Here is a 22,577-nt window from a genome sequence, read left to right as displayed (position 1 = left end):
GAAATCACAGAGTCTGGAGGCTAGAGAGGGGCTGACTCCTGCTGTAGGGGGCATGCATGGTCCCAGCTTGGCCCTGGACATCCTGGAGGTTCAGAGTGCCTCCTGGAAAGTTCAGAATCCATGCCTCCAAACTCTGTCAGCAGCCCTGCCCCTTCCCCCTACACACACCCTGTCTCCTAATGAGCTCATTAATTAGCTGCCAGGCAGGGCTCAACAGCTTTCTCCTGCTGCCATAAAGCCTGTTTGTTTGATCGATTCCATTTGGCTTTTGTGGCATTTGTTCCTGGGAAAAGAACTGCCACTCCAGATGTAATGGGAAGGACAGACCTCTCAAGCAAGATGGTCCCGTTCCTCAGCCAGGAGGGGTCTAAACCAGTCATTCTCTGTCTGATCCATGGAAAGAGCAAAGAAGAGATGGGTCTGGTCTGTGAAGCCCTGACCTCCACCATTTGCCAGCACTGCCTCTCAGAATACAGTCTCAGGTGCTTTTTTTGCAACTGGGTAACTATGGGTGGTCACTGTGGTTTCTGCCTGCCCAGTGCCCAGGCCTGCCTGGTCCTCTGAGCCACTGGGTGTGACAGGAAGGTAAGTGAACAGACAGCACTGACAGTTCATCCATCTCTCTAAGCCCAGAGCAAACATGCCCAGGGCAAGGCCCAGAAAACGTGGCCTCTCCTTGTAGCTGAGCCTCTGCCCCCTCCCCCCTGGAATTCCTGCTTTCATAAAGCCACACATTGGCAAGCCCAGAGATGATGACCCAGGCCCTCAGTCCTGGCTATAGATTCATGCAGAAGGCTTAGAGTCAGGCCTTTGGGCTCTCCTGTGTGGGCTTTTCTCTGGGTGGCCACAGCCAAACCCCAGGGTGACAGAGCCTAATCCTGCAGTATCACCCTCCCCCTAAAAATGACAGCTGCTGGTTCTCAGTCATGGGGCAAGGGCCCTTAGGGGACTGACTCTGGGGTACAGAGTCCCCAGCTGTCCTGGAGATAAGAGCCCCACACTGGAACCCCGCCCCCCAACTCCAGGCACAGAGGCAGAGTGCTGAAAGGGACGTTTTATTATGTAAAGTGTCTGATTGTACAGAGCAAAGATTGTACTGACACAGGTGGGGCAAGGGAGACCCAGAGGCCAGGCTGATGGAGGGTGGCACCCCTATCACCCAGGTAGTGGGGTAGGGAGGGCTGACACCACCAGCTCCCACTAGCCAGGCGATATCTACTGGCCCAGGGACAGTAACAGGAGACCCTCAATACCCCAAACCCCTGTAGTACACGTACTCCCTGGCTGTCCTTTATAAACTGCCAGCCCCCAGCCCCTAGCCCTCTGGGCCAGCAGTCCAGCCACACTCTCTTTCCCTAAGGGCCCCGGCAATGAGAGGATCTGGAAAGTGGTTTCAGGCTGGGTGTCGAGAGGACTCCCTTCACCCTGCCCAGGTACCCCAAGGGACAGTCTATGGCTCCTTCTTGGGGAAAACCCATTAGGGCACAGTGGCTTCTGGGGGTAGGCAGCATAGGAACGAATCTTGAAGGGGGAGCCAGAGTGGGCAGGGGACTCTGGTGGGGCCTATATCCCTGGAGACAAGAGATTCCCAGAACAGCCCGGTGAGTAGAGGGCACTTCTGGTCCCCGCTATCCCTAACCACAGCTATTGTCCCCAGCCACAATGGACCTCTGGAACCTTCCATCCAGGACTAACCACTCTACCTGCCCCAGGCCCTATGGTGGGCCTTTAAAGCTCAGAACAGTGGGTTTGGGCATCAGGGACCAGAACCAGCCTTCCTGGCCCTATCCCTGCCAGTCTTCACCCTCACACCCGCTGGATCTCAAACAGCTTCACATCAGTGTCGTACCAGATGGGTGGGTCCACGTTCCTGTGGAGGGAGTAGGCTGTCACCATCTACAAAGGGGAACTTGTAGAAAGGGCTCCAAGAAAGAACAATGGAGCCAACCAAACTCCCATTCTGATGTCCCACCCTGGGTGATGGGAACCCACCCTCAACCAGATGAGACCACCTAGATTGATTGGATATTAGTCCCACTACCGATGGGGGCATCTAGAGCTAAGGCTGCTGAGATGGACAGGGTCTCAGTTAGACATCCCCACCTACCCACCCACCCACCCCAGGATCCCTTGCAGGGCCCACCTCAGGTAGATGACACCCCACATGTAGGTTCGGAACCACATGGCGGTGCCTGAGTTGGCTTGGTATTTGCGGATGAGGATGGGGTGGGGTACAGGCAGAAGTCCCACCAGGGTACCATGCTGCAAGAACCTCAGAATCTCTGACTCATCTGTCAGGCCCCTAGAGAAGGAGAAAGGGCCCCTAATCAAGCTCAGGGGGCCTCACCCTGGCGCCCCAAGGTGTGGGCTCCCCATCACACCTACCCCAAGCCTGGGCCAGCCCATCTCCAGGGCCACCTACCCGCCCGCCTCCTGGACTCACTTGTCAATGCAGATCTTCTCTACCTGGGGAACCAGCACCTGCAGCAGGCGCATGATGGTTTGCAGAGGCAACTTTGACTTCCAGGATAAGACCTGTAAGGGTCATACCCGGAGCTATGGGACAGGCCTGACCTTGACCCAGAGCCGTGGGCTCCCTGGGGCAGGAAGCATGATGCTCTTCACAGCCTGGCCTGCACCGAGCAGGGCCTGTGAAGGGGAACTGTTGCTAATGGGAAGAGGCCAGGCCACATTGAGCAGTACTGCAGGCCAGCTGCTGTGCCTCGTGCCTTCCGGGAGTCTGCCCCCTTTAATCCTCACAATGGCTGGATGGCACGAATATAAGGATGTTTATTATCCCCATCCATAGCAATCAATGGGGCTCTCAGAAAACACACAGGGAGTGGAGGTGATTCCGGGAAGAACTCAGCAAGGGTGATTTACAAAGGGAATCAGTCCTGTGGGCAGCTGCTGGGAACACAGCAGAACATGTGGACAGGGGGGAGGCCGAGCAGAGAGGTCAGACATGAGGGATGATAATGCATCTGGAAGGGCTGTCCTGAGCCTGGTGCCCAGGCCAGAGGCCTCTGGTGACATTTATACCCCAGTCTTTCCTGAGCTGGAGCCCTGGAAGGCCTCACTCAGTACTATCTGCCAAAACCCCAGCTCCCCAGTCCTCCAATGTATGTCTCTCACCCAATCTGATGTTGGGCTCCACTGGCCACTGGCCGATGCGCTGGATAGTCGCCGCTGTTCCCTCCATCCCTGGCTGGGCTCCTGGTCCCCAGAAAAGAATGGAAGTCACCAGGGAAGTAATGGGTACAGGGGGTGGCCAAAGAGCATCGAGGTGTCTCCACTGGCCCCCCAGGGGGAGGTTTACTTCCGACGGGTCCAGCCCTGCACCCTTTGCCCTGGGCCCAAGGCCCAGCCCAGCCCAGGCTAGTGACAGGTTTAGGGCCAGGGGCTGACAGGACAGGCTGGGTAAAGGCCGGTCTCAGATAAGGCTGATGGATAAGGAAGCTGAAGGTCAAGGTCTTTGCTGTGACCAGAAAATAAAGAGGAAGTCTGTCAATGCCCCCCTCCCCCAGACTCAGCAGTACCATCCCTGACACCCTGGGTACACATGCTTGTTCTACTACAGGTAACCTCAGAGTGGCCTGGCCTGGCTCACACCTATACTTCAGAGTTCAGGGAGAAAAATGAGGTGACATCCACATCATCCCCCACCCCAGGTGTTCCCAGTACCCACCCCCTCGGACGGGCTGCCTTCCGCTGAGCTTTGCTGGGACTCGGGCTCCAGAGACCTTAAGGTGCCATCCTCTGACACCTGGGACTTCTCCGTCAGCTTGTCGATGCCTGGGTGGGACACAGGAGGGAGAGAGGGCCATGCCATCATACCTCTTCTGGCTTGACCCCCCCCATGAGGCTATGTGCTCCCCACTCACGACAGAGGCACCATTAACCTCCCCTCCCAGAGCCACTCTCAGCTCTGAGCCCTGTCCCTACCAAGCTACTCTTCTAGGTCCCCCAATATCTCCACCCTCACCTGCTGTTCAACCCCCTCCCCTCAGTTTCCCAACCAGAAATAACACCTCAGAGACCACACCCATGTTGTTCCCGAGTCACACACTCTTTGGGCCTGCTAGCATCCAGACCTGGGGTGGCCACCAGACTGGTCTTGAGGGTGCCTGGCTCTGCAGGTGCAGCTGGGCGGGAGCCCTCCATGGAGGCACCCTCCTGTGAACCGGAACGGGACAGGGGCTCAGGTGTCCGCCTGCGACGTTGCAGCGCCTTGTGGATGGAAGGTGGGTCAGTGGGCAGGTTGGCCAGCTGGTGGAAGACACCACGTTTGCGGATGATGGCATAGACCAGGTTGGAGTTACCTGTAGGAGGAGCACACCTAGCCTCAGAGACCTACTCTGCCTCCCACCCCACATCTGGGTTGGCTTCCTGGACAAGGAGGAGGTTTGCAAAACAGGAGGGTATCTTCCCTGGGGGTAGGAACAGGGTGCATAGAGAGGGAGCTAGGGCAGGACCTACCCAGATGTGTGTGCATCCGTACCAATACCCCTATGTTAGGCTGTAGGGACGCTCAGTTGTTAGACTAGGGGGATCCCCAGATATTAGGCTGTGAGGATGCCTGGATCTTAGGCTGTTAGGGATGCTCCAAGTTAAGCTGTAGGAAAACAGCTCTGGCCTGAGCTCCCACAGCACCCCTTTTCTGGTTCCTTCATATCCCCTTGCAATGAGCACTAATGGGGTTTACACCAGGCACAGTGGGGCAGTCTGAGCCTTGTACTCACTCTCCTAAGCTGACATTAAATGTGTGACCCTCTCATTGAGCCAGGGAGAAGTCTAGGAGGACAGTGTATGTACCTGTCCTCCACCACCTACCTGTGAGTTCCCATGAAACTTTGTTATCAAGCAAGATGCAAAGGCTCCCCAGGGCCTTCAGTGTCCCAACTACCTCTCTAAGCCTGTGTCACACCATACTGCTTTTAGTCCAACATCCCACCCCAGGACCTTTGCACATGTCCCCTGCCCCACGATGCTCGTTTGTTTACCTTACTCTCACTCATCATTCAAATTTTGCTTCTTTTGGAAATAGTAACAATTGCTATAATAATAACAATAATAATATTTGAGTTCTAGACCCTGTGCCAAGTGCTTCTTGTGAGTTATTTTACTTAATCCTCCCAGGTAGTACCCTACAGAAGAGGGACCCTCAGCACTATTTTTATGACCTTATTACAGATGAGGAAACTGAGGCCCAGAGAACCGATATTCCCACTGCTGCAGAGCTAAGGAGAAGCAAGGCCTGAATTTGAATCTGTGACACTGGGTGAGGTAGTTGCTGTGACAGCTACCAGTGTCTTACGACTCTGAGCTTCCCTGTCACCAGATGCAGATGGACTCTGACTGGTGATGCAGGGTCTCTGCCCAGTTCCTCATGGAACAAAATACATCTTCGTTCCCCCACTACATCCCCTGTACCCAAGGTACACGGCAGGTGCTTGATACGTGCACACAGGTGGAATGAACTGAGAGGCAGGAGTCCTGGGCTGGGGCTTCCTTAGACAGAACACCAAGCCAGGGGCTCAGGTCAGTGCCTCACCATCAAACTGGTACTGGATGATGTTGTTGAAGACCTCCAGGAGGAAGAAGACCAGGTGGTGGTTCTGGGCAGATGAGAAAAGGAACCAAGTAGTAGAGAAAGCCTCCAGCAGGTGTAGCAGCTTGTTGGCAGTCACCATGGACAGGCTCTTGAGGTAGGGTGACACTGCAAGGGAGGAGCCGGGTGTTCTAGCCCCCACCCCCAGCCACCCTGTACATCCCAGGCCAGGGCTGACAAAACAACACACTTCAACTCCCAGGCCCCTCTGCCCCCAGCTACCTGCAGAGCCCCAAGAGACTATGAGTCTCCACTCTCTCCCTCAACCTCAAAGTCATACCCAGCTCATCTCTCCCAGGCATCGCCCCACCCCAGAGGGAAGAGGGACCGGGACAAGATTGTAGATAAGGAACTGAGGCTTAGAGAGGGTTATAAGCTTGGTGCAAGTTCATCAGTAATAAAATGACTGGGCAGAGATGCAAACTTGGGACTTTACATCTTTCTAGAACAGCATTAGATATTTATTCCTCAACACAGCTTCCTGAACAGGAACCAAAGAGAAAACCACAGCTCAATCTGTGTACTTTCTAGGCTTCTAGACCAAGGGCCTCAGAGGGTAGGGACAGGGACGATGTTGTTCATAAAGGTATTCTCAGAGCTGGCCCCGCTTATTGGTGCTCAGCTAAAATATATGGAATGCAGCCAATGAGCCAAGCACTCAGCTAAGGGAAAGTACAGACTCAACTAAGGGAAAGCACAGAACTCATAACCCAGGTAGAGGCCTCAGGGCCTCAGGAGTCCAAACCAGACCATGGGCAGTGTCCTGGTTAGTTTTTACTGTCAACTTAATACAACCTAGAGTCACCTAGAAAGCCAGCCTAAATGAGGAATTATCTACATCAGGTTGGTCCATGGGGGAGTTGACTTGCTATTAATTGAGGACAGAAGACCCAAGCCACTGTGGATGGCCCCATGCCCTACACTGGGCCCTAAAGAGGAAGAGTAGAAAAAGCTACCTGAGCATACGCAGCCAACCAGCAAGCAAGGATCTATTTGTTTTTCTCTGTTGCTGACTGTAGATGTGCTATGGCTAGATGCTTGAATTCCTGTCTTAATTTCCCTTCAATAATGGACTGTAACTTAGAATTATATAAGCCAAATAAACCATTTCCTCCCCTAAGTTGCTTTCGGTCAGAGTATTTGTCATAGCCACAGAAAGGAGACTACAGCAGGCAGTGAACCACGCTGTCCAAAAGATGTCCACACTAGTTGCTTCCCCCAGTCTGCTGCCACCCACCTTGCTGAATCCCGAACCCCAGCCAGCATGAGCCTCTTGCTTCTGCTCCCAGACAGCAGCCTTCAGCCCTTGCTGATGGCTTTGACATCCCCACACTGTGACTCCAACAGCCCAAATCTATGCTGCCCAATAAATACCTGCCAGCCATGTGTGAACATTAAGTTCCTGAACACGGGTAGTCCTAACTTAGATGTCCTGCATGCACGAAACACACACACACACACACACACACACACACACACAAAAAAAAAAAAAAAAACTTTGAAGACTGGCTGTAAAGCAGAATATAAAATACCTCAGAATTTTTTATAGTTTCTTCTATGTAGTAGGTGTCAGTATTTTGAATTTAGTGGATTGGATAAAAATGTATTAGTCAGCCTGTGGCCTAATGCCACCTGCTGGTGAGTATGTGGAAGGCTGGCTCCAGGCCCCTACCGTTGACCACGATGGTGAGCAGGCAGTCAAAGAGAGGTTGTAGCCGCTGGTGGCCACTGGTGATGATCTTGTGGAATACCTGTGCAGAGTGAGGGTGGGGAGGGATGATGTAGGGTACCTACCATCTCCAGATTTAGCCAAGAGGACATCACCCCCATGCCCCAGGGCTGGTCGTGCACAGCTTCTCACCACAATGAGCAAATCAGCATGGGTGCCAGTGAAGACAGGGATGTCCATGGGCACTCGCACTGAGTAGGGCTTGTTCAGCCGCACCCCGAAGTTCCTCTCCCCGCTCAGAAGCAGCAAGATGAAGACCCCGATGTGCATCAGGCCCACCCGTGCTGGGGCACACAGCACAAGAGGGGTCACATAGGACAGGGAAGGGAGGGGGAGCCCAAAGCAGGGGCCCATCTTCAGGAGCTGGAAGGAGACCTTCCTGGGTGGTTAAGGCATCAGGCCTGAGCTTCTGGGAAGCAGGAAAGACTGCTGGACCAGTATGGACGACCCAAGCCAAGACCCCATTGTAGCCCAGCATCATACACCCACCACTATCTTACACTGATCTGCCCGGGCATCATTGAGAAAGTAGAGGATGGGGACCAGGATGTCCAACACATCACTGCTCTTCAGCACAAAAAAGAGGAATTTCTGGGGGTGAGAAAGGAGACAGGTAAGCTGGGAGGTCTGGCTCTGCCCCACCCTCCCCCAGGCTGGGGAGACCTAGATGTCCCAACTGTGTGTCCCATCAGCCCCCTTCATGTCCCTCCATGTCCATTGCCCTCAGGCTGGACCCTAGGCTACCGACCTTGTTAAAGTCACAGAGCTTCCAGAAGAGAACCAGCAACTCCTGATGGAACTGGATTTTCTTGGTGGAGTTAGGTAGGTAGGTCTGGAGCAGGGGGTTGGACAGCAGCCGGGCTATACCCTTGAGGATGAACTGGAAGTCCTGAGGGTAAGGGTAGGGAAGGCAGAGCAGGGGTCCTGTTTATCCCAGCTTCCCACCTGGATACCTGGCCCAGGGCCCCCTATGAATGGCTTGCTCTCCCACAATGCTCTTCATCTCCAGAACTCAAAGGACATTACTAGTTGTTCCCTGGAAAGCTGAGCCCCCTGCCCCTCCAGCAGATCATAGGGCGCCCTGTGAAAGGCTACAGATCTGGTGACCCCTGTATGGACTCTGAACCAGGCCCCTGTCTACTTGGATTCCCTGTTGGCAGATGTCATCCTTCTGCCCCACCCCCAAATACTGAACATTCCTCCCACCATCCATCACACAGGAGAAGCATCCCCTGGTTCTCATAGAGCTGTCATTCACAGAGCATCCACCACAAGCTGGGCTGTGCTCTGCTTTGATCTTTATAGATGGGAACCCCATCATTCAGCACCAGAAGTTAGGGTCCAGGGAGCTCCAGCACCTCCCCTCTACCACAAAACACATGAATTTTGGTGTGCCGGGACATTAAGTCCACTGTTCCCTGTTGTCCTCCCTTCTCTGAATCTCATCACAGCCTCTCCCTTCAAGGGGTCTTCTTGGTTACCCTCACCCAATTGAAACGATTATCCTTTCTTTGCTTTCCTTTATTTAATATTTTAGATCGGGTCTCCTGTAGCCCAGGCTAGCCAAAAAACACTGAACTTCTGATTCTCCTGTCTGCCTCCTAAGTGCTGGGACTACAGGCATGTACCACCAAGCGTAGTTGACAAAGTACTGGAGATTGAACTCAGAGTTTTGTGCGTGCTAGGCGAGTGCTCTACCAACTGAGCCACATCCCCAGTTCTTATCAATCCTTCCTAATTCTCCAAACTCCAAAGCATTACCATCACGATTTCATTTATGGTGGCCATGTTCCTTCGTGCAGAGAGCAAGATTCCTCCACCCCCATAAAACCCTAGTTATTGTGGAAAGTGGTAAGAATCCATGAGCTAGGGCTGGAGTTCAACAGTTAAGAGCACTACCCTTACAGAGGACCCAGGTTCAGTTCCCACTACCCACATAGTGGCTAACAACCATTTGTAACTCCAATTCTGGCCTCCGCAGGTATTGCATACACAGGTGCACTTACATACATTGGGACAAAAGATTCATACACATAAATATAAATTTGGTTTGGGTTATTTTGGGTTTTTTTTTTTTGGTCTTTTTGAGACAGGGTCTCCTTGTAGCCCCAGCTGTCCTGGAACTTACTATGTAGACCAGGCTGGCCTTGAACTCACAGAGATCCGCCTGCCTCTGCCTCTTGAGTGCTGGGATTAAAGGCATGCGCCACCATGCCCAGCTAAATTTGTCTTTCAAAAGGAGGGGGTGGAGAGATAGCTCAGCAGTAGAGTACTGGCTGCTCTTGCAGAGGACCCAGATTCAGTTCCCAGGACCCATTTGGCAGCAAACAACCACCCACAACTCCAGTTCCAGGGGCTCTGACCCTCTGTCTAGCCTCTTCGAGCACTGCACAACACAAGTGTACTTACATGCACACAGGCAATACACTCGTATGCATAAAATAAAAATAATAAATAAAATATGTATTTTTTAAAGGAATATACAAGTTGAGCCTGACTCACCTCCTCCCGATGGATGCGGGACAGGTAGTTCACAAACAGGTTTTCAGGCCCTGGGGGCTGCCAAGGGAAGGAGCCACAGTGAGCAGGTCCCTCACTCTGGTCCCTACCCCAGCCCAAGTAACAAAAGCAGTTTCCCTTCCATGGTCAGACACTCCCAGGCACACCATGAGATGCCTCCCATGTGTCCCCTGCCCAGGGCCTCTACTAAAGGAGATGCCATCTGCCCACACCCTTCCTTCCTTCCCATCCTTACATCAGCATCATCCATGGCAGTGCCCGTGGTGGTGCCATCCACGGTGGGGCTGGTGCTAGTGGCACTGTCATGGTCCAAGGTGACAATGAGCACTTGAGCAGCCTCCTCCACTAGGGGCTCCCGGTAGTCGGAGAAGAGCAGGTGATTGTAGGGGATCCCGTAGCCCACAGGGTCATAGGCACACACGGTGTTGAGGAGGGAGGTGAAGAGGGGCAGTGCGTGTCTGCAGGGAAGAGGGCAGAGCTGCAGGGAAGCTTCCTCCATCCAGCCCTCCCACCACCCATCCAGCCACAGAGGAGTCGCTGAGCTACCTCCTCATTCAACAAGCATCAGGGTCAGGATGTGGGCTGGGACCCAAGGAGCAGAAGCATGAGCTTGTCTCTCATGAGGAGAAAGGACCCTCCTCATCTCTGCATGTGCCCAACTCTAAGCAGGGCCAGGCTGGGCCAACAGCAGAGGGAACTATTAGCAGGAGTGCCAACAGCTTTGGGTGCGGGTCTCCTTGTGGAGCGCATGTGCTTAGGTTCCCAGGGGCAGACATTTGGTCTTCAGAGAAGGCAGCTTCTCCTCAGGCCCAGCTCCATCCCCCAGCTCCCAGGCCACAACATGGCTCGAATCAGATCCCTAAGATGTCAGAGTTCAAGCTCCTCATCTTACTGGTAAGGAAACTGAGACCCAGAGAGGTTAAGTGAGTGACAAAGGGTGGCAGTTTGACTGATAAGGCTGTGAGAGGAAACTCTGAACAGCCTCTGACTGTGGCTGGTGTTGGGGGTCACGGGTGCCCTTCTCTTTCAAAGACAAAACAACAGTCAGGTAGGAAGTCAGCAAAACCCAGAGGAGGAAGAGGCAGGTTGTGGCACATAGGGGTCAGAGGGTTGGCAGCCTTAGGATACCTGTGTCACCAGCACAGGTGTACACAGCGGGAGGGTATGCTTCAGATACTCTGTCTCATTGATGATTATGTGATATCCACAAGTACTGCTAAGTCCCCATATTCCATAAGTGCCCCACATAGGTCAGGCTTCCCCATCTATCATTACAAAGCTACATGCAGCTACTGAGTGGTAGTCCTGTTGAAATGTGCTGGAAGTGTAAATTATACACTGGATTTTGAAAAACAAGTGTGGGGAAATGGATTTAAAAGGCCTCGATGTTTACATGTTTATTACAAGTTAAATGCTAATGTTTTTACATCTTGAGTTAAAGGAAATATATAAATTAATCTTTACTGTGTTTTGTTGTTGTTGTTTGGCTGATTCTTGTTTTGAGACAGGGTCTCATGTATCCCTAGGCTAGCCTCAAACTCACTAGATAGCCAAGAATGACCTTGAACTTCTGATTCTCCTGCCTCCAACTCCAAAGTGTTGGGATTACAGCTGTGCACAACCAGTGCCCAGTTGATGGGGTGCCAGGGCTCAAACCCAGGGCTCCATGCATGCTAGGCAAGTACTCCACAAACTGAGACACATCTCAAGTCCCTTACACTATGTTCCTATTGAACAATTTGGTTCTAGATGGAACAGTTGGAGCTGGGTCACCCAAGGGCCCCAGAGCTACAAGGAGGTGTTGGAGCTTTTCTGGTTTAAGGTGTGGTTAAGTTAGTATTCCCTGCCACCAGAGGGCAGCACCTTCCCTCAATTAAAACCTACAGGGCTGTCTAGCACTGATCTATGAGTGACTAGACCTAGAATAAAGATCAGGGCTCCTCACCTGTTCTCTGTGGAACAAAAGAATTGAACCCATGGGTTGGTGCTGCCACTTTCTGGAGATGGTGGCAAGTACATGGCCTCTGAGAAGCACGTCAACAGTAGTTTCAGCAGCTCCATCCTGTAGGGGTAAGGGAAGAGTACATTAGGACACTAGTCCCCCTCTAGGAGGGTCCTGCCAACCCTGCCCACCACCCTGGCCCAAGTCCATGGAAAAAGAATGACGCTTTTTCCTCCCTGTAAGGCAATGGGGCAGGATTTCCTTGGAAGACTGTGCATCTCTGAGCTAGGCAAAGCGCAGCCCGGCTCCAGCTCACCGGTTCATGTCGTGAACGTAGTTAGGCTGGGGGGAGTGAGCAAAGCCCACGCCAGCCTCCCAGATGTATTCACAGCTGTCCAGGGAGTGGACATCTTCTGCTGAGTCCTGGGAATGGGGAGCAATCACATGATGGGGGAGAAGGGTCACAAAAATAGCAACGTGAGGCAGACCCAACCTACCCACGCCTCCCACTGTCCCTGGTTGCAGCAACATCCACCCCGTAGTCTCCTAAAGACTTCCCCTCAATGCCCTAAGTCCTGATGTAGGAAGAAAGAAACGAATGTTGTTGCATCTCTTAAAAGCTCATTCTTCAATCTTAAATTGCTTCTTTTACTTGCTGAGTCCAGTTTGAGGCAGGGAGAGGAGGAAGGGAAGGTCAGGGATTGGGGTGTGGCAGGCTGAGGGGCAGAAAACATTCATGGTGGAGTCCCTGGGCAGACGGCAGGCTTCCTGGTCCCAGCCCCGTGCTCCTCCCACCTCAAAATACAATAGGTGCTTGTACACTGCAGACGAGCAGGCTGGGCACCAGCTGGCTCCTCTCCAGCTATACCACTGATGACCCCACCCAGGACATATGTGTCTGGCAGCCTTGCTCTCCAGAGCACCCCTGCCCCTGTACACTGCATCTGCCTAGGGGAACCTTAATTATTGTGGACCCCAACACAGGACCCTGGCTGGAGGAGGGAGGTAATCTTACCACAGTGCTCCTCCGATGGCTCTGAACTGTGAAGTCTGGACAGAAGAGCAAATCAGCAATGGCCAGAAGCAGGGACTCAGCCAGGGGCCGGGCATTCTCATCCTCCTCCTCCCCCTGCTGAAGATGCAGGCTACTCAGTGGGGGCTGGCCAGGCGGAGGTAGCCCAGAACTTAGAAGTGTGGAGGATAGGGACTGAGTCTCAGCAAGCATCCATGAACAGAGGGAGGGAGGGAGGGAGGAAGAAGTGGAACGAAAGAGGAAATGGATTTCTGCTCACCCCAAACCTCCCTTAGCCAGAAGAGGGCAGAGCAAGGACAGGCACTGGGAGCAGTGAGGAACCCTCCATACCGTCAGGGGTGCCAGGCACCAACCTCAAGGGTCTCAGGAGGCCTCACCCTTCGGCCCTTGCCTGGAGATAGACCCCCAGTAGAAGGGGTAGGGGAGAGGACAGCACAGTCCCTCTAGACCTTCTGAAGACAACCCTATCCCTGCAGAGCCACCTCTGCTCCAGCCTATAGAGGACAGAGGCCCCTTGACAGAGGAACTCAGGGCCTAAGAAGCTGGTACTGACGCCATTCCTCAGTGGCACCCATCTCCAATCCCCACCCCACACTTCCCAAAGCTCAGAAAAGACCTGGATCGGATTGCCCTGCCAGGGTCCTCCCACCCCGCCCTTGCCAGAACCACAGACCCCTCCACGCCCTGCCCCGGGCACTGTGGACCAGAAGAAGCCCCTCCAGTCTGGGTCCTCGAAGATGTAGGGCAGCACTCGGGTGAGCAGCCGGCTGCAGTTCAGGACCACCTGCTTCTCCTTCTCTGAGTGGCAGCCACTCTCTGCTCCTTGCACCAACTTCTCCACCGCCTGTGGGGACAGGGAGCAAGAGGGGCATGTGAGGGGGCCCTTGGGGTTGGAGGGTGACTCAGGCTGAAGTGAGGGAGAGGTAGAAGTACTGCACAGCGGTAAGCCTGCTCAGGGGGCCTGGAATGTGAGCCAGACCAGACCAGCACATCAGGAAAGCAGAGCCCGGCCCACTGGATGGCCAAGACCTCATCTGTGGCCTCTTTCCCTTGGGGCTTGGGCACCCACACTTGGTATGTCTTACTTTCTTCTGAGAGCTGCTTTATCTCCTAATCCTTGTGTTTACACCTACTTTAAAATACTTTTTGGGACTGGAGAGATGGCCCAGAGGCTAAGAGCACTGACTGCTCTTGAAGAGAAGCCGGATTCGATTCCCAGCCCCCACACAATGCCTATGAACCGTTGTTAACTCCAGTTCCAAGGAAATCCGACACTTTCTTCTGACCTCCGTAGCATTGCACAACACGGGTGCACTCACAGATGTGCAGGCAATATACACATAAAATAAAAATAATAAATAACAGGGCTGGAGAGTTGGCTCAGCAGTTAGGAACACTGACTGTTCTTGCAGAAGACCCGGGTTCAAATCCAGCACCCACATGGCAGCTAACAACTGTCTGTAACTCCAGTTTCAGGGGATCCGACTGTCTCTTCTGTCCTCCTTGGGCACTGCACGACACAGGTGTACTTACCTACATGCCGGCAATACACGCATACACATAAAATAAAAATAATAAATATTTTTTAAAATAATAAAATTTTAAAAATTGTTTTTAAAAGTTTTTTTTTTTTTAAAAATAGACCTCAGCTTGAAGAGATGGCTTAATGGCTAAAGCATTGGCTGCTCTTGCAAAGGACCAGGGTTTGGTTTCCAGCACCCACAATGACATCTAACAACTGTCTGCAACTCCAGTTCCAGGGAATCTGAAGCTCTCTTCTGGCTTCCACAGGCATTGCATGTACATGGTATGCTTCCATAAATGCAGGGAAAATACTCATACAAATAAATATATACATACATACATACGTACATACATACATACATACATACATACATAATTTAAATAGCCCTCATTTGTAATGTAAAGATAACAGCAGCACCTCACAGGGAAAAAAAAAAGTGAGTTGGTGTGTGGAAAAGCCAGGTGCAGCCCTCATAAATGGTGGGTACCATGGTCCTGTCCCTTTACTTCTATCAGGGAGAACTTAAGGCAAATAGACTGGATGAAGCCTCAAGGCCTCTGGAACCTGGGGGTGAGATGTTCCAAGCTCATGCCCTGTCCCACTGCAGACTGGGCTCTGCCACCATGGAGAGGGTAGGAGCAGCAGTGAGGGGCCAGATAGCCCTTACCTTGTAGCACAGGGTGGCCAGGTTAGAGGGCGACTCCTCCCGCACAGCCCGGATCTCTGCTGCTGGCACCAACGCAAAGACATCTTGCACAGAGGTTGCTGTGTCTGCCCAGAACTGGTCCCAAAAGGCATCATCGGTGGCTTCCACGGGCTAAAGTGGAATCCAATGTCCAGAGTTACACAACCAATAAAACCACAGAGAGACCCCAGGAGGAAATCCACAGCCTCTGTCCTCCAGTTTAGCCAGCATCTGGGAATCACCCAATGTGGGTGAGAGGTATTATTCAGCTGCCCCAAAACATGGCCAGCAGTCAGGTAAGCCATATTCACTGCAAATGGTCAAAGGTCAGTTGGGCACTGAGTCCAACTGAGTACCTGAGGGTCTGTGTATTCCTAGATAAGCCCCCTTCTTTCTCTGACAGAAAGGCTTACTTCTCCACCCGTACACACCTCCAAGCCACACTCCTAGGTCAAGTGCCCAGGGACCTTGACCATGGCTGTATGCCCACTCCCTATAGGAAGATAACAGAAGGTATATATGTGCTCCATTCACAGTCATCAACACTGTCCTCTCAATCCATCCTCTCCCAGCATGCCCACCCAGTGCAAAACTCAGTGATCTCGCTGACCAACCCACACATGATCCTCTTAGGACGCACTGCCAGTCCATGCTTCAGGCTCAGTCAACTCTCAGAGCTCTTGCCTCCAAATCCCTCAGTACTGACTCTACACTGCCCTCTAACCCATGCACCAGAGCCCAGGGCCAAAGCCAAGGCTCCTTCCTGCACACAAAGGCCTTGGGGGTTCCCTACTGCCTGCTGGATCGAGTCTCAACATAAGCTCAATAGTCAGACAATATCCTCTGCTACTAGGGATTGACCCCAGGACCTCATACAGGCTGGTCAAGTGCTCTACCATTGAGCTATATCTTCTTGCACTCAGCTAAGATCTTAAATATGCCTTAGGACTAAGAGTGTAACTCTGTTGGTAGACTGCTTGCCTAGCGTGCACATAGCCCAGGAGTAGATCTCCAGCACTGCATAAGCTAGGGGTAGTGACAAAGTCCTGTAATCCTAGCACTTGAGAGGATCAGAAGTTCAAGGTCATCCTCAACTATGTTTTGACTGAGTTCAAGGCCAGCCTGGAGTACAAGAGACCCTGTCTCAAAAACAAAAATGCCTTGTGTGTGCACATGTGTACACACACACACACACACACACACACACGCACACACATTTTTAAAAATGTAATAAAGTCCTAATGTAATAAGGCCCTATTGAGGCAGCATGCCTTAAACACATACATGCCCACTGAGGCTGGAGAAATGGCTCAGTAGTTAAGAGCACTGGCTGCTCTTGCAGAGGATCTGGATTTAGTTCCCAGCACATTCATGGTGGCTAACACCCAACTTTAACTCCAGTCCCAGGTGATCTGATCCCCTTTCTGGCCTCCATAGACATTGCATGTACATGGTACACTTACATACATGCAGGCAAAATACTCACACACATAATATAAATAAATGAAATATTTTTCAAAATAAGTATACTGCGGAGCTAGAGAGATGGCTTAGCGGTTGGGAGCACTGACTGCTCTTACAGAGGACCCAAGTTCAATTCCCAGCACCCACATGGTGGCTGACAACCATTTGTGGCTCCAGTTCCAGGGGATCTGACACCCTCTTCTGACCTCCACAGGCATTGCAGGGCATGGGTGCACCTACCTGCATGCAGGCATTGCACTCATACATGTAGAAAAAAAATGATAAAAACTATTTTTTAGGTGGGCGTAGTTGCGCACGCCTTTAATCCCAGCACTCGGGAGGCAGAGGCACGTGGATCTCTGTGAGTTCAAGGCCGGCCTGGTCTACATAGGGAGTTCCAGGCCAGTTGGGACTACAGGGAGACCCTGTCTCAAAAAAGACAACAACAACAAAAAAAATACCCTAGTTTTTTAAAGCCAGGCATGGTGGCGCACACCTTTAATCCCAGCACTCAGGAGGCAGAGAAGCAGGTGAATCTCTGTGGGTTCAAGTCCAGCCTGCTCTACACAGGGAGTTCCAGGCCAGCTGGGGCTACAGGGAGCCCCTGCCTCAAAAAGACCAAATAAAAAATGTTTTAAGTACACTAAAAAGAGAACTTGAGGCTCTTCCAGAGGACCCATGATTAGTTCCCTGGATCTCCAGCTCCAGAGGACCCAATACTGTCTTCTGGCTTCTGTATACAGGTACATGTATACGGTTAAGAAGGGGAAAGAGAGGCAAGAAAGACCAGTGGAGGCCGGGCATGGTGGCGCATGCCAAAATAAAATCTTCTTGGGAGGCAGAAGCAGGCGGATCTCTGGGAGTTCAAGGCCAGCCTGGTCTACATAGGGAGTTCCAGGCCAGTTGGGACTACAGGGAGACCCTGTCTCAAAAAGACAAAAAACAAATAAAGACAAATCTTTGAAAAATAGATTTCTAGCTGGGCGTGGTGGCACATCCCTTTAATCCCTGCACTCAGGAGGCAGAAGCAGGTGGATCTCTGTGAGACTAAGGCCAGCCTGGTCTACATGGTGAGTTCCAAGCCACTGGGGCTACAGGGAGACCCTGTCTTTTTGAGATATATGAGGGTGCTTACTGCTAAAGTTTTTTGGTTTTCTTGTGTTAGGAGGGTTTCTAGGGGTAGAGGTATAGTACTGGGGATTGAATCCAGGGACTAGCACATTCCAGGAAAGACCCTACCACTGAGCGAGATCTCTAGTATTTTTATACTTTTTATTTTGTGACAGGGTCTTGTTACATTGCCCAAAATGGTCTTGAACTTGTGATCCTCCTGCTCCAGACTCCCGAGTAGCTGTGATTACAGGCATGTACCACCATTCCTGGCCAATGGTTATTATTGAGAACAGTGAAAACATGGGATTAACTGACAACCATTAACCATCTCGCACTTAAAAAGCTAAGGTCATGTAAGCAATAGGATAGAAGGCAGCCATCAAAATTATAATTTCAGAGCTAGAGAGATGGTTCAACAATTAAGAGCACTGGCTGCTCTTGAAGAGGATCCAGGTTCAGTTCCCAGCACTCACATGGTGGCTAACAACCATATGTAATTCCAGTTCTAGGAGATCTGATACCCTTTTCTGGCCTCCATGGGTATTACATACATGCAAGTAAAACACTCATACACATAAAATAAAAATACATAAGTTAAAAATGTTTTTAAAATCACGTTTTCAAAGGCAATGAATGGAAGATGTGTCAGGTGCAATGTTATGTAAAAAAAAAATAATAAAATAAAATAAAGCTGGGTATGGTGGCACATGCCTTTAATCCCAGCACTCAGGAGGCAGAAGCAGGCGGATCTCTGTGAGTTCAAGGCCAGCCTGGTCTTCCCAGCTCTTTGAAGGCCTGCTACCCCCCATAAAGCTATACTACATACACAATGCCCTTACCATCAGCAAATATAATATGTAATATATTTGTCCTAGTTAGCATTGGCTGTCAACTTGACACAGTCAGGAGTCATTTGAGAGGAGAGCCTTGAATTGAGGGATTTTCTAGATCAGATTGACCTGGGAACATGTCTATGGGAAGATTGTCTTGATTATTAATTGATTCAGGAAGACCCAATCCACTGTGAGCAGTACTATCCATAGGAAGGTATTTCTGGGCTATTTAAGAGACCTAGGTAATCATGAGCCTGTGTGACTAGAGAGATGGCTCAGTGGTTAAGAGGCTGCAGGCTGCTCCTGCAGAAAACCCAAGTTTGGTTCCCAGCACCCACATGGCACTAACAGCCATCCATAACTCCAGTTCCAGAGGATCCAATGCCCTCTTCGGAATTCCGTGGGCATTGCATGATTCAGGTGCACTTACATACATGCGTGCAGGTAAAACACTCACACACATTTAAAAAACAAAAAGCATGAGTCTGTTTATGAACCAAAAAACAGGGCTCAGCCATGGTTCCAGCCTCGAGTTCCTGCTCTGACTTTCCCTCAATGATGGATTGTGATTTGGAAGTATAAGCCAAATAAGCCCTTCTTCCCCTAAGTTGATTTTTGTCAGTGTGGTGGTGTTGGGTTTGTTTGTTTGCTTGCTTGCTTGCTTTTTCATAGCAACAGAAAGGAATCTAGGAAAATGTTATATATTATATACAAAATCTACACTTTAAAAAATAATCCTGTTCTCTAAAGCTTCTTTTTCCAAGAAGTCTTCCAGAGTCCAGACTATAGATTTACTACCACTTGGATAGCTCCAGCCCCCACCTCAGGTCATCACATTCCCGACTTGGGTCCAGGTGCACTTGCCTCAAAGCTCAGCAACCCAGCTGCCCTTCTTCTTTATCTTACAGTTGAGGCAGATGGCAGACACTAAAGCTATCATGAGGTCTGGCAGGCCTGAGTGCCAGGGGGCTCTCCAAACCCAAGGCTGGGGTTGTATGCTTTACCAAGGTACAAGTATTCCCCCCCCCCCCCGCAACCTGCTCTATGCCAGGGAGTTCCAGACTAACTTGTGGCCTCAAACACAAGTCTGGCATGAGCTTCCCTCAGTCCCAGAACTGGTAGAGCGAGTTCACTGAAGGTAAAGGAACAAAGGCCAAAGGAGGGGCCCTGGGGCTGGGATTTGCTGGTCCTCATGCCCTTAGCCTCAATAGCCATCTGATACACACTGGGGTTCAGGAGTAGAATACCCCCAGTCCTGGTGGCCTAGGGCCAGAATGAGGTGGGAAAGGATATCCCTGCAGAGCTCCCCAACTGGGAGCACCTCTGGACATGGGCCACCTCAGATACTTTGTCCACCACCCAGGTAACTACCACCACTTAAAGGGGCAGAAGCCCAGCTGAGTACCAAATGGACCTAACATCTGACAAGCAAGCAGCACCTAGTTCTGAAATCCAAATGAGACTTAGGAGGGGCCTTGGAGGTCTAGCCTAGAAGCAGAGGAAGGAGCAGACTAGTCTGCGAGTGGAAGAAAAAGCCCTTCCAGAACACAATTCTGTCTCTCTGTCTGACACCACCATTCATGTAGCCCAGGCTGACGTGGAACTCTATGTAGACCAGGCTAGCCTCAAAACCACAATCCTCCAGCCTCAATCTCCCAAATGCTCTGCCACTATAACTGGTTCTGGAAATCAAACCTTCACATGTTCTTTCTTTCTGTCTTTCTCTCTCTTCCTGGAGATTAGACCTAGGGCCTTGTGCTAGGTAAGCACTCTACCATTAAGCAGTATCCTACCTGGTTTTCCTCTATTTCTCTTGCACCTCTTCTCCTGGTCCCACAGGGCCTTGGGCACTTGCATTGGTAGTCAGCTCTTACTCTACCAGGCGGGTCAGATACTACAGGTATTACATAGGGTTGCTAGAGCCTGTTAGGCTTCTGAAGGGAGGGACATATCTCAGGTCCCATCTCAGTGACCCTACCTGGCCTCCATGAAACCCAAGGAAGCTTCTAAAATGCAAGCTGGGTTTTTTGTTTTGGGGTTTTTTTTTGTTTTGTTTTTTGTAGAGTATTTTGCTCAGGCCTCTGCTGCAAAGGACACAGAGACTGAGCTGGGAAACAAGATTTTTTGTTTATTGGTTGTGGTTTGGGGGTTTTTGGGGGGAGGGTTGTATGGTTGGTTGGTTGAGTTTTTTGGTATTTTTTATTTTAATTTTTTATTTATTTTTGGGTTTTTTAACTTATTTGGGGGAGGTCTTTTTGAGACAGGGTCTCTCTGTATCCCTAGCTGGCCTGAAACTCACTGTGTAGACCGGGCTGACCTTGAACTCACAGAGATTCGCCTGCCTCTGCCTCCTGAGCTCTAGGATTAAAGGCGTGTACCACCATGCCCAGCAATTTATTTTATTTTTAAAACAGAGTCTCACTAGGTAGTCTTGGCTGGCCTGAAACTCGCTATGCAGATCAGGCTGGCCTTGAACTCCCAGAGATCTGCCTGTCTCTGCCTCCTGAGTTCTGGGACTAAAGGTGTGTGCCACCGTACTTGGTATTCTTTTTATTTTATTTTATCTTTATTTTATTTTATGTGTGTGTTACGCCTGCATGTATGTAAATGCACCTGTGTCTTGCAATGTCCAAGGATAGAAGAGGGTGTCAGATCACCTGGAAATGGAATTAAGGACGGTTCATAGGCACAATATGGGTGCTGAGATTTAACCTGGGTCATTTGTAAGAGCAGTCAGTGCTCTTAACCACTGAGCCATCTCTCCAGCCCTCTTTTTTAAAGACATTTATTTATCTATTTATTTATTTACTTATTTTTTGTGTATGAGTATTTCCCTGCCATGCATGTAAGTATACAACATGAGTGTCCGGTGCCTTCAGAGGTCAGAAGAGGATGTTAGATATACTGGAACTGGAGTTGCAGACAGTTGTAACTCATCATATGGATGCTGGGAACTGCACTCTGATCCTCTGCAAAAGGAGAAGGTGTTTTTAATCACCGAATCATCTCTCCAGACCCTGAAATTTAGTATTCTTAACTGTGCTTTGCCAAGCCCCTGCTCAGGCCACACCCTCACTCAGACCTCACAACCAGCTGCAGCTTTTTAAAAAAATATTTATTATTTATTTATGTGTGGCACACATGCATGAAGGTGCTCACAGAAGTCAAATGAGGGCATTGGAGCTCCTGGAGCTGGAGTTACAGGCAGGTGTGAGAAGTCTGACATGGGTGCTAGGAACCAATCTCAGGTCCTCTGCAAGAGCAGCAAGCACTCTTAACTGCTGAGCCACCTCTCCAACCTCCAGCTGTAGCTTTTAACAGTCTCCTTTTGGGGTGGGGGTGGCAAGGGGCAAGGCCAGAAGTATGCAGCTTGCTAAGTACTTGATGATCTGTCCTGACAGGTCATTGAGATGTTCCATACACACACATGTGCATGCATATGAACATGAACTTGTCAGATCACACCCCCTGGTCTGCAGCAGAGAATCTCCAAATAGGCAGGATCTGGGGGAGGGTCCCATGATCCTGGAATGCCCCACTCCCTGGCTCCAGCAAATGAAGGAAAAGGTCAAGAAACACAGCCAATCCTGCTGGCCTCAGAGATAGGGTCAGGCCTGGCCCAGGGCTGGCCAACAGGGCAGGAAGAAAACAGGATGCAGGGCAGGAAGGTGGGAAAGGCTGATCAGCAGAAAGTCAGACCCAGGCTCTGAGGGTCTGGAGTTAGGTCATACTGTGATTGGCTCACCCAAAGCTCCTTTGAGATACTGAGTGGTAAAATTCAGGAAGGCCATCTGGGACCTGGCTCTCCTACCCCAGCTGCCAAAACCTAATCACCACAAAGAGGAAGGCTTTGGCAATGAAAACTTCTTTCTCCAGGCAGCCAGGATCCCTCCCACCTGCAGGATTCCCATTAGCTCAAGAAGGCCCCACCATGGGCTGGTGAGAAGGCTCAGCACTTGCCACCAAGCCTGACAACCTGAGTTTAATACCTAGGACTCACATGGTAGAAGGAGAAAACTGACTCCCACAAGTTGTCCTCTGGCCTCCACACATGTACCAAGGTGCACAAGCACTCGTGCCCGCACAAATAAATAAACGCAATAAAAACTCAAAATGGAGGAG

The 22,577-nt window shown here is 50.9% G+C and overlaps 1 protein-coding gene across 2 annotated transcripts in view; it reads right to left on the bottom strand.

Moving 5' to 3' along the window:
• Positions 1 to 1,039: 1,039 nt before the first annotated feature.
• Positions 1,040 to 22,577, bottom strand: part of Hid1 (HID1 domain containing) — a 23,406-nt gene continuing 1,868 nt past the window's right edge. Inside the window, exons 2-19 of one of the 2 annotated variants that reach the window (XM_008831443.3) lie at positions 15,028 to 15,177; positions 13,509 to 13,679; positions 12,818 to 12,931; positions 12,119 to 12,225; positions 11,806 to 11,922; positions 10,096 to 10,318; positions 9,843 to 9,899; positions 8,089 to 8,229; positions 7,841 to 7,931; positions 7,473 to 7,624; positions 7,284 to 7,362; positions 5,555 to 5,719; positions 4,095 to 4,322; positions 3,689 to 3,795; positions 3,136 to 3,216; positions 2,444 to 2,535; positions 2,144 to 2,302; positions 1,040 to 1,870 (exon numbers count right to left, since the gene is read on the bottom strand). In XM_008831443.3, the coding sequence (XP_008829665.1) occupies positions 1,807 to 1,870; positions 2,144 to 2,302; positions 2,444 to 2,535; positions 3,136 to 3,216; positions 3,689 to 3,795; positions 4,095 to 4,322; positions 5,555 to 5,719; positions 7,284 to 7,362; positions 7,473 to 7,624; positions 7,841 to 7,931; positions 8,089 to 8,229; positions 9,843 to 9,899; positions 10,096 to 10,318; positions 11,806 to 11,922; positions 12,119 to 12,225; positions 12,818 to 12,931; positions 13,509 to 13,679; positions 15,028 to 15,177 (2,298 nt within the window). In that variant the 3' untranslated portion in view covers positions 1,040 to 1,806. Of the gene's footprint in view, positions 1,871 to 2,143; positions 2,303 to 2,443; positions 2,536 to 3,135; positions 3,217 to 3,688; positions 3,796 to 4,094; positions 4,323 to 5,554; positions 5,720 to 7,283; positions 7,363 to 7,472; positions 7,625 to 7,840; positions 7,932 to 8,088; positions 8,230 to 9,842; positions 9,900 to 10,095; positions 10,319 to 11,805; positions 11,923 to 12,118; positions 12,226 to 12,817; positions 12,935 to 13,508; positions 13,680 to 15,027; positions 15,178 to 22,577 lie in introns of both variants that reach the window. The other variant, XM_008831442.2, reaches the window with a different exon arrangement.

The sequence above is a fragment of the Nannospalax galili genome, unplaced genomic scaffold, assembly GCF_000622305.1.
Source record: "Nannospalax galili isolate Female #2095 unplaced genomic scaffold, S.galili_v1.0 scaffold634, whole genome shotgun sequence".
NCBI classification, from domain to species: Eukaryota; Metazoa; Chordata; class Mammalia; order Rodentia; family Spalacidae; genus Nannospalax; species Nannospalax galili.
The sequence above is the reverse complement of the archived record's forward strand: the minus strand, read 5'-3'. Positions and strand labels throughout refer to the sequence as shown.